Genomic DNA, 12,123 nt, shown 5'->3' on the forward strand with positions numbered 1-12,123 from the left:
TAGGTGAGGTACCATATACATTTTATGTTCCTTTAATGTGTCTATAAGAAATTTTATTTGAAAGGTTGCTTTATTCGCTACATTTATAACATAATATGTGATTATGATTGAAATTTGATAAATTGTACATGCTATCAGAAACAAAATAATATCCCACTAGAGATAATGAAATAAAACTTAAAAACAATAAGGGTACAATCAAACAGTAAATAATAGCAATAATATTTTAGTATTATTTCGCTTATAGAAAGTAAAAGTTCCCTAAATATACATAAACCATATTTAGAAATATTGCCTATACATAACGCCGTCAAATTAAACTGAAGCTTCACCGGGGTTCTTATTTTTTTTTTTCAAACAGCATCAACTGCATAGTTAATAGCTTAAAATATTATTTTAAGATAAAATTATCATTTACATAGAATAGTGTTTACAACGGAACTAGAAATATATTGAATTGTATGAACAGGGTGATTATTTTATCAAATAACAATCATTATTTCAAAAAACTATTGACTTTTTTCAAATTGTTTTTTTCAAAATTTTAGATCCATCATGTTCTAGGACTATATATTTTTTTTAAATATTTTTACCCTTATATTTATCAGGTAAACCATTATCAACTTTTGATTTTCAAATGACAACCAAAATTGACAATTATCAATATACATACAATTTTATAAACTAAAAGGCTATTTTTTCAATGAATTTTCACGTTTAAATTTTCATTTTTCGTTAATCCGTTTACAAGATATAGCCTCCCAAAGTTTGGTGGTGTTTATGTGTTATAGGTGTATGTTAGGTGGTATTTACACACAAACACCATAATATGAGTGTTATTTGATAAAATAATCCTCCTGTATAATGTATATATCAACCTTTTTTTGAAAAAAAAAAATATTTTTTGAGTCAGCTCAGTACTCTATGGTTATGTAGAAATTGTTGGAATTTCACATTCAAATCGACAAATGTCAATTTTGGTATTGTCTATAATATCAATAGTTGTTTGTTTTGTACTCCTTTAAGGAGGCCTAAGTATTCAGCTATATGAATTACTAAGCAGTAGGAATGATTGAGTAATATTTGATGTGTAACTGCAAGTCTTATGCTAATTGACGTTTTGGATACATCTGTATAAATTTGCGAACTCATATGGTAACCAGTATGAATTGGTTAATTACATTAATTTCGATAAACTATTTCAGGTTTTCATTTTTAGATGTTCTCATAGACTAGTGTCAATTTCGTAGTCATGCATACTCCATGGATAAATTTGGCGAGGTTCATGTTGGAGTATTATCACAAGAGATACATTTCTGTCTAACTTTCTTTCAGAAGCCATAGTCTTAATTAGTTACTTGTTAAACTCACATATAGACGAAAAATGATTCTTATGTATGTAGCGAAAAGTGGAATTATCTTAAGTTGACAAAATACTGGCTATATACTTGAGAGATAACATTATTCCACGGTACTGATTGTATAGGTGGTTCCTCAGTATCGGTTAAATAGTTGTTAATAGGCCTATTTTTAAAGCCTTCAATCAAGGCCGTATATGAGGGGGGTTTTAGGGGCTGAACCCCCGCCCCACCCGAAATATTGTACAACTAATAAATTTCATTTATATAAGTAACTTAATTATAATAATTTACCATGTGGCCATGTGGATACCTAATAATATAATAACTATGTTTGGTGACGATTTCTATAATATAGGTAGGTAATATAATATTATTATATTATACATAGATAAGTCATATAAGATTAAAGACGTTTTGTCGACAGACAAAACGTCTATAAATACTTAATATATTAAGATTTTTTTAAGGGGCCGTGTATATTTTGTAAATGCAACTAACAAAAACTCAAGGTGATAATATCATATAGATACATTTTCTCGTAGCAATGAAGTAACACAAGGCGTGAACTAAGTTGAAAATACCGTTCGTGTTGATCAAAATCCTTATTACTTATTTTATAATATTTATCATACTTTGGTAATAATAATATTTAACAAATGTATCTTACCTCAACACCACAGACAAATATCAAAAATATTAATTACCTTATTTATAGATTCAACAATTTAAAAACATAACATGGAAAATTATTATTTTCTTTTTTGACTGGAGTTTTGTTTTTATCATGATTTTCATCTTTTACAATATAAGAAAAACCTCTTAGAAACGAATAATGTTTGATCAATGGCTTTTGGATTTATTATCTTATCATGTCAATTTTTACCGATTTATAATTGTGTTGTTGATCGTAAATCAAAATCACTTACATTTTATATATTTGTTTTATTTAAATTATATAGCTTTAAAAGAATGCTATATAGATATTTGGTTTCACCGTCTTAAACGTGAGTAATATAACAAGTTAATTGTACAGTAGATCACTTAAAGTGAGTTATGAATACCTAATTTAAGATGTACAAAAAATTAACAATTTTAAAATAGGTACTCACATGGGCACAACTAGGGGGGGGGGGGCTTGGGAGTGCTTAGCACTCCCAAAATCAAAATTAGCACTCCCAAATTTTCTGTACCGATTTTTTACATTATCGGTGACAGTAACACTTCTGATTTTAAAACAAGGGGGGGGTTCTCATATTGTGCTTTAGATTTTAGCACTCCCATAAATTTTACCCTAGTTGCCCATGGGTACTCATAACTTGCTTTTTAAATAAATTCACTCTGATTTTAAAACCAATTAGCTAAACGCGATCTGTTGAGCGTAAACTTTGGTAAGTAAAGCATGTGTTAAACAACACATGACAACAAATATGTAGCATCCTCTTAATAGTATCTAGTATCAAAATAGATTTTTCTTTGCCACATCGGCGTTGTATATCTATACTGCTAATTCTGACCACTTCTTTTTTATTTCAAATAATTAATTAAATTGTTTGTTTAAGAGTATATTCTCATTCATAACATTGTTTTTTTGTATAGTTCAAATCAAATAAGTTCTAAATTATTGATTACATGCCCCTTTGAACGTTTTAAGTAAAATAGTATGTTTATGTACTAGTTTTACATTATGATTTATTACTATTATTTATAAGAAATAAGACTGATAACAAATTCATTGATAAGGTAGGTACACTAAATTATTTTATTTCGTATTTCTTAACAAAATGATTGACTTATACTTTAATCCTGTATGATAAAAAAGGCATGTATACTTCATATTGTTTCAAATTTAAAAATATTAGTTAAATTGAAGAAAATTATATCGATTTTTCTTTAAAATATAAACTGTTCAAAATCATATTAATTTGAACCTATATATTTCATAGGCATATAGTCAAATCAGGCATTTTATTAAATGCCTAGGCATATAGTCAAATAATTTAATGTTTATGCAATTTCACTATCCGCCTAGACATTTAGTTAAATGCCTATTTCATGCCAGGCAAATAATAAAAAAAACATTTTGTATTATTTAAAAAATTTAAATATATTTTCTATCAGTTATTTATTTAAACGTAATAGACGTACTAAACTAAATTATTGTATAATTCAATCGCCATATTTTTGTCGTTATAATCGATAAGATTATAATTTGTCCCACGGTACTCAATATAGATAAGGTTGTCATACAACCTAGTACCTACGTTAATTTTCCAAGGTAAAAACCAATGGAAATTTATTTTTATTTATTAAGAATATATAGTAGGTACTCACTACTCGTACTAGTCGTACAGTCGTACTATAGACTATACTGACTATATAGGCTATACGCCTATACAACATACTCGTACTATAATAAATTTATGTCTATCACATATAATTATTTATTACCTGAATATATTTATGATTTCATTTTTAAAACAATACTAAATAATAATTAACACAAAATTAAACATATTATTTTATATACCTACGTGTTTTTCATATTAATAAATAATATACAGCTTTTTTATATATAAAATAGCAATAAATAACTGATAGAAAATATATTTAAATTTTTAAAATAATACAAAATGTTTTTTTTATTATTTGCCTGGCATGAAATAGACATTTAGTCAAATGGCTAGTCATTTAATTAAATAAAACCTAGTATATTTATACCCCCGGTAAAATTGTTCTACAGGGGGTAAAACGTTTCCAGAGGGGGTAAAAATATACTGGATTATTTTTACCCCCTATGTAAAATTGTTCTACAGGGGAGTAAAAATATACTGGGATAAATTAAACTTTATTTAAATTATACTAGGATATATTTACATCCCAGGTGAATTCAAATAGGATATTTTTACCCCCCCCCCCCTCCCTATAAAAATGTGTTCTTATTATTATATTGATTTGTTTATTCAAAATTAAACAGTATTTTCAACATATTCGTGACTGTCGCTAAATATTATGATAAGAATAAAAATACAACTATACAATTCAAAATAAAATGTACGGTATTATACTTAATTAACAATCAAGTTGGATAAAAAAACTTTGATTCTAAACTAAAGTTAATTGAATTTCTGGATATTGCATTAACTTTTTTATGATTTAGTATTTACAGTAAAAATATTATTCAATGTCCTTTAACTTACAAACGATTCAATGAACAATTAAAAAAATTACAAAAATTACTTTAAAACCTTTTCATTATGAGACAATGATAAAATGCAAAATATGTTAATAATTTATTTCTCTAAATCAATCTACTATTTGGTCAAAACTACTTCAATCGTTGACAAAAAAAATAATAAATATGTTGGTAGGTAAGGTACATATTATACCACCGGTAAAATTTTATGGGGGGTAATATTATCCTAGGATATTTTTACCCCCCCCCCCCCTGTCGATCAATTTTACTGGGGGTAAAATTAACCTAGGATAATATTACCCCCCATAAAATTTTACCGGTGGTATAAATATCCTAGTTTTATTTTACCCCCGGTAAAGTTATCCTAGGATAATTTTACCCCCCCCCCCTCCCATGGTAAAAATATTTGAGGGTATTAAAAACCTGTGACACCGGTTTTAAAACATTTCCTACAGTTATCAAGAGTTTGCAAGTCCATTCTCAGAGTTTGCAAGTAAGTTTTTCGGCCAGGGCGAGCTTTCAAAGTTTTGTGCTCAGCCTTTTAAAGTCAATAGTGCTATAATTATGCAAGTAATTAGCAAGAGTTTGCAAGTAAACAATAATGAAGTTATAAAGGATGGAACCGAGGAAGGGCTAATTTCATACATCCTTTACTTGTTGTTATTTACTAATTTGCATACTTTTACAGTTATACTTGACACTTAATAGCTTACTTTTAAAATAATTTAATGTAGTACATTAAATTATTTTAGAATTGTGGGTTGATTAAAATTAATTGAATTTTATTTTGGCAATGGAAAAAATTAGTTTTCTTTTATTCAACAATAATATACTACTTAATTTTAAAAGACCTACATGGTACTCACTCTTGCGAAAACACTGTCTAGTCCGTAAGACAAAATTATACGTAGATATTACCATTTTTTCCAAAGATATTACACTTGTGCAAGGATACTCAGAAAGTGCACGTGCACGTAAACTTTTTGTATTCAAGGTTAAATACTTAAATCATCTAAAAACACTTTAATAAATTATGGTTCTTTTATTAGTACTAAAACACTCACTGATTGACATACTTCACTTTATAAAAACTAAAACATTAAATTGTACAAAGGTACTCAACTACAAACGACAAACCCATTTTAGCAAAAATAGAAAAATAAATAAAAATAGCAGTGTTAAAAAATAAAAAATAAAAACAGAATACCAATGCATATAAAACTAGTGCTGAGAAAATAGAATCATAAAAAAAAAATATATCATTTTAAATCAAGTGTTTTAACATGTTTAAATTAAATTTTTATGTACATTGAAATGTGAGTAATAATATTTTTGACAGATTCTTTATTTTTAATTTTTTCAATCTTCGGCTGTAGATCGTTGTGCAGTTCCCAATTACTTATTATATAATATTGTAATATTCTTTTATCGATGTTAAATTCATTATTTTTCCGATACCTACTTTCTTGAAGTAATCTTTTCGAAGATATTGGTGTGATGGTGGGGTTATCTTTACAGATATATTAATGAATGATACAATTTTTTTTGTTAGTGTAAATTACTTTGGTTAGCAACGTGACTTGTTTACAGTGGCGGCTTTTACATGAATATGACTAGGTATTGTATTTTTAGCAGCGCTGCCACGTAAGACACCATCCATATGCAGTTATGTGCATTCCTAGTTATTCGTTTACAATTTAAATATATAATTATGATGAAATGAATATTGTTCCGTACACATTGAATAAAAGCGATAATCACATTATCGTTCGTCATATCATAACAATGACTACGTTAATATCGACGAGTCTATCGATAGCATCGGCAAGAGCAGAATTAGTATACCTGTATGCAACCACCTTTTGCAACACACTCTCATACGAGAAGTTGGTAAATTGCGTCCCCCAAAAAAGGTCACTGTCATGTACTACTATGTAAATTGCGGCCCATATACTTTTAAAACATACGTATATTGCGTCCCGGAAATTTTTGGAATGTACGTAAATTGTGGCCTGGGATATTATGATTTCCGGTTGACAGTACAATTTAAAGATAAGTATTAATCTTTGATTGATCGATTGGATAATAATAATATGTTCACTAATATAATATTACTAGCAGCCAGTGTGCATTTGATCGAAGATATTACGCACGAGGTTTTACGTTGCTCAACAGTTTACATTTTTTTTTCAATTTTATTCAAATTTATTTACCAATATCTATACAATTATATTGACAGTCCTAAGTCTGAAAAATGAGAAGGAAAATATTGATTTTGCAAAAAAAGCCTTAGACATAATTATTATTTATAAATAAAAAATATTTAGGTAGGCATACATGCAAAATTATACCCAGGCCGCAATTTACATATGTATAAAATATACCCAGGCCGATATTTATGTAAATATAAAATATACCCAGGCCACAATTTACGTATGTAAAAAATATACCTAGCCCGCAATTTACATAAAAAATTAAGAATGGGGCGCTATTTACAGCGACCGCTCATACGCATAGGTACAAACCGTTAGTTTATATATTAAAACCGGTTTGGAGTTTCTGGGTTGACTTTTAGGGCCTGGGTACAAAACTTTGAAAGCTCGCCCTGGCCGAATAACTTACTTGCAAACTCTGAGAATGGACTTGCAAACTCTTGCTAACTGTAGGAAATGTTTTAAAACCAGTTTGGAGTTTCTGGGTTGACTTTGAAGGGCTGCGTGAAGTTGGCCCTGCAGTATCATTATTTCCGATAACTTCCATAATTGGAACTTGCAAATTCTAAAAATAGTCTTGCAAATTCTTGCAAACTACTTGCTAACTCTGAGCATAATTTTCAAAATGTTTTAACATAGTTGAAGGCCAACTTCACGGTCACGAAGGAACAAGTCTCAAATAGATTATTTTATGGTGAGAAGAGGTTATGCGAAATAGTGTAAAGATTGCAAAGTAATTCTAGGAGAAAATATGACAATACAGCATAGACTTATGATCATGGATATCTGGTGCAATAAAAAAAGGGTGACCAGAAGGAACAAAATAAAGAAGAAAACTAGAATTAGGTGGTGGAAATTATGTGGTGAGAATGAAAAACTATTTACACAAAAGATAAGAGAGATTGGTGTAGTGATTGTAGAAGGGAGTATAAAAGAAGTGTAGGAAAGTGTATTGGGTAATACTAGAAGTGTGGCTAAGGAAGTTTTAGGTGAAAGCAGAGTTAAAATTCCAGAATATGAAAAACATGTTGGCGGGAAAAGGATGTGAAAGCCATAATTTCAAAGAAAAAAATCCCAGTTTGGTAAATCTAGGAGAAGAGAGGATTGGATTGAGTACAAAAATGTGTGTAAGGCAGCAAAAAAGCAGTAAGTAAACAAAAATTAGATAAATATGATGAGTTGTATGAGAGATTGGGAACAAAGGAAGACGAAATTGAAGTGTACAAGCTAGCTAAGAGTAGAAACAAACCAAAAATGTTCTAAATGTAAGATGCATAAGAGACGAAGATAAAAATATGTTAACAAATGACAAGGGGATATTGAATAGATGGAAAAGGTATTTTGAAAAATGTTTAAATGAGAAATTTTCTAGCGAAGAAGTAGATCAATTTGAAATAAACTTTGGTGTGGGCAATTTAATAAGAGAGGGTAAAGTGTGGAGGGTGGTTAGAAAAATGAAAAATAGAAAAGTAGTAGGTCCAGATAGAATATCAGTAAAACCTTGGAAAGTGCTAGGGAGATTAGGAGTAGACTGGTTGACAAAATTCTTCAACAAATTATTAGTTGGAGGAAAAATTCCAAACGCTTGGAGAAAGAGTTATGTGATACACCTTTTCAAAGGAAAAGGAGATGTACACGAATTTGGAAACTATAGGAGAATAAAACTTATGAGTCACACTAAAAGAAAAAGTTATTGATTTAAGGATTAGACGTGAGACCAAACGTTCGTCAAACACTTGGGACTAAAAATGTCTAACTATATTATAATCATATATGACAGAATTATATCTACCAGCAATCTCAGAAGAAGTAGTGACGTGCATATTGATATCCACAATGATATTCCTTCCTCTATACTGTTTATAGCATTGAATAAATATTTTATATTTATATTAATAATAATTTATATTCATAAAAATCTCAATTGACAAAAAAAATATATTGTAAGCTTCACTTATATTCCCCCCAGTTCTCCAACCATTTTTTATAAACTCTTTGTAGAATCAATTCAATCAGTCTTCTCGACCAATAACGATTGCACTCTAATACTTTGTGGTGATTTCAGCCTTACTGAACTTAGAATACCTACTTAGAATGATGATGAATCTGACCTCAAGGTTTTTGAAAGTAAATGTCAGTTGGATATTTTCTTCGCAGACTTTGAGAAAACCTTAGATAGAATCAATCTTAAAATTTTAATTCAAATTCTCAATAAATCAGGGTTTGGTGATACGCTATTGTCTTGCTTCGAATTATACTTTCCCAGGAAGAAATTAAGATTGAAAATCAATGGGCATACATCCAAAGTCTCTTTTATTCCTCTATCTGTTCCTTAAAGAGGCCACCTGTCACCTTGTTCATTAAAGGTATCAAGGAAATGCTCCATAATAGTAATATTCAAGCGTCTTTTCCTTGAATATAATTCAGCTCTCTGGGATCCTCACAAAGCCTCCAACCCTGCCTCAATATGTACAAATATAATATATATATAATTTTAAAACACTTATAACTCATTTCAAAATTAAAATATAGTAAAAAGCTCATGAGGTCGTCTAAATAATATTCTTACCTTTAAATTTTATTACTTATAGGTCAACTCACTCTAATTTTTAAACTAATTGAGTTAAACGTGATTTTCTGAGCGTAAAATTTGCTGTGTTGCGCACTTGTCAGACAGAAACAACACATGCGGGTATCACGTCCTCTTAATACATTTTTATAATATTTTAAGTAAATTATTTTAGTTTTTGTGGTTATATTAATATAACAATATCTGTATTGCTGTCACTGACGAATATTGATAAGTATCTGTTTGAAGGTTTTTGGAAGCTAATGCTTCTCTGTGAATCATACAATGGTTAAACATTATATTTGTAGACATTTCTACTAATTTAGCTTTAAAACCTTTTTTTTTTTTAACCAATAAGGTAGCTGTATCATCAGTACATAATTATAACACTCTCTCATTAGCCAGTGATTTTCATTTATTTATAAAAAAATGTTTATAAGAACAAAACATCATTACCAGTTTTACGTCCATCTTATGGTAGGTAAAATAACAAGTATTTTTTAAGTTAATTTTTATAAGAATATATAACATACACAAGAAGTAAGCAGATTAGATGTACCACTTATACCCGACGATTATAATTGCATAGCAAAATAATTTCCTCGTAATCTATTTAGGAGTTATTATTTCATAATATCAGACATATTTTCAATTTGAGACACGACACAGTATTTCTTGATAAGGACATTGTTTTTAATTAATTTATATCTGACTCACCATGCATAATTTATACTATTTTTATGGCAACTGGCAAAACCAGATTTTCGCCAATAGAGTGTGGTTTTTTGGTTTTCGCAATACTTTATGTGGTTTGGTTTCAACTACATTTTCATTATCACTATTCATCGGTTGTTTGATGAAAAATGTATCCATATCGATATATTAGTATTTGTAACAGTTTGGCTGCACTGTCGTTCTGGCTGTCTGCCTAGTAGGTTAGGTTAATATTATAATATATATTAAACAAGATCATGTACGAACTCGTGTATTACAATTCCTTATAATGTATTTAACTTATTAATGTAATTAAAGACTATAAGTACGTTTATTATAATGTTATGCGTGTAGTTATTATTTGAGCGTCTAGATAGGAATTGTACATTGGCGACGAAGGCAAAATGGTTTACTGTTATGGTAAGGTACGTTGACGGCAAACATTGAAGTGATGGCTTCCAGACAAGTTCCATGTGTTTGGTAGTATCGGTACGGTTTAGGAGTTTGAAGCAACGGACGATTGGAAGTTGTACCAGGAAAGGCTGGAACAATATTTCCTCGCTAATGGCATAGAAGAAGGAAGGAAGGTTCCGGTGTTGCTGTCAGTGGTTGGATTAAATACTTACAAAATAATTAAGGATTTGAGTGATCCTATTTTGCCTAAAGATAGGCCGTATGCAGCAATTTTTGATTTGTTGAATGGTCATTTTTCTCCAGCAGTTATGGATCCACCGTTAGCCAAGTTAATTAAATTGCCAGATAGTGTTGGTGTTTTTGACAGAGTGCAAGTTGATTTTTTAGGTCCAGTCTATGGAAAAATGTTTTTAATTTTAACAGATGCTTTTTCTAAGTGGCCTGAAATTTATTAGATGCCAAAGACAGATGCTGAGTTTTTGGTAGACAAGCTCAAAGATATCTTTGCAAGGTATGGTTTGCCAAATAAAATTGTGTCTGACAATGGCCCACAGTTTGTTTCTGCAGAGTATAAAGATTTTTGTCATCCGTCCACAAATGGGGCAACATGAGAATGCGGTTAAAACTTTCAAAGCTTGTTTTTTAAAGTTTATGAAGGACAGTGGTAAGAGTATGTCAGTTAGTTCTGTGATTAGTAGGTATTTGTTTAATTATAGGAACACTCCACATTGGGTGACTGGGGAATTCCCTTCAATGTTAATGTTTGGTAGGAAAGTGCGTACTAGGTTGGACTTATTAAAGGAGTTTGGAGGTAGAAAAGAGGATCAAAGTAGACATTTTAAGGGAAAAAGAGAGATAGAGTTTGAAGAAGGAGAGATGTGTTTTGCCAGGGATTATAAAAATCCTAATAAAAGGTCTTGGAAAAAGGTTGTAGTAGAAGAGGTTCTTGGAAAAAAAATTTATCTAGTGAGGATACTAGAGAATAATGTAGTTTGGAAAAGACATTTAGATCAAATGATTAAGTCTGGTGATTTTTATAGAAATCCTGATGAAAATTTAAGTTATGAAAATAAACAAAATGAACAAAATAGTGAGTAAATAATGAAATAGGTAAACAATTATATGATGACTTAGAGTAGGAGTTAGTAAAGGAAAAGGTGGAGGTAGTATTTGATGAGACTACTGTTGAGACTCCTAAAAGTATTGAAAATGGTAGGTGTGAAAAGCGACCTGGATGAGGAAAAATATAAAAAAAGTAATAAAATTAGATCTATAAGGTTTTATATGTGTACTTGAATTATTATTATTATTATTATTTTTGTTTTTGTTTTTATAAAAATTGTTTTATGTTGATTATGTATGTATTACGAATATGTTATTACTAAGTACGGACCTTAGGGCAGAGATATGTAACAGTTTGGCTGCACTGTCATGCTGGCTGTCTGCCTATTAGGTTAGATTAATATTATGTTATATATTAAACAAGATCATGTACGATCTCGTGTATTACAATTTCTTATAATTTAACTTATTAATGTAATAAAAGACAATAAGTACGTTTATGTTATGCGTGTAGTTATTATTTGAGCATCTAGATAGGAATTGTACAGTATTTAATTTATGTATTTTAAAATATCAATTTGAATACAAAATTATTAG

At 29.5% G+C, this 12,123-nt stretch overlaps 1 protein-coding gene across 1 annotated transcript; it reads left to right on the forward strand.

The window, feature by feature from the left end:
- The first annotated feature begins 8,062 nt into the window (after nucleotides 1–8,062).
- On the forward strand, nucleotides 8,063–8,464 carry LOC107168940 (uncharacterized). Its single transcript, XM_015518498.1, has one exon. It carries the CDS (start codon nucleotides 8,063–8,065, stop codon nucleotides 8,462–8,464), a length of 402 nt encoding a protein of 133 aa, XP_015373984.1.
- The last annotated feature ends 3,659 nt before the right edge of the window (nucleotides 8,465–12,123 follow it).

Source organism: Diuraphis noxia, unplaced genomic scaffold (genome assembly GCF_037042655.1).
Source record: "Diuraphis noxia isolate RWA-SAM2 unplaced genomic scaffold, SU_Dnox_SAM2 contig0001, whole genome shotgun sequence".
NCBI classification, from domain to species: Eukaryota; Metazoa; Arthropoda; class Insecta; order Hemiptera; family Aphididae; genus Diuraphis; species Diuraphis noxia.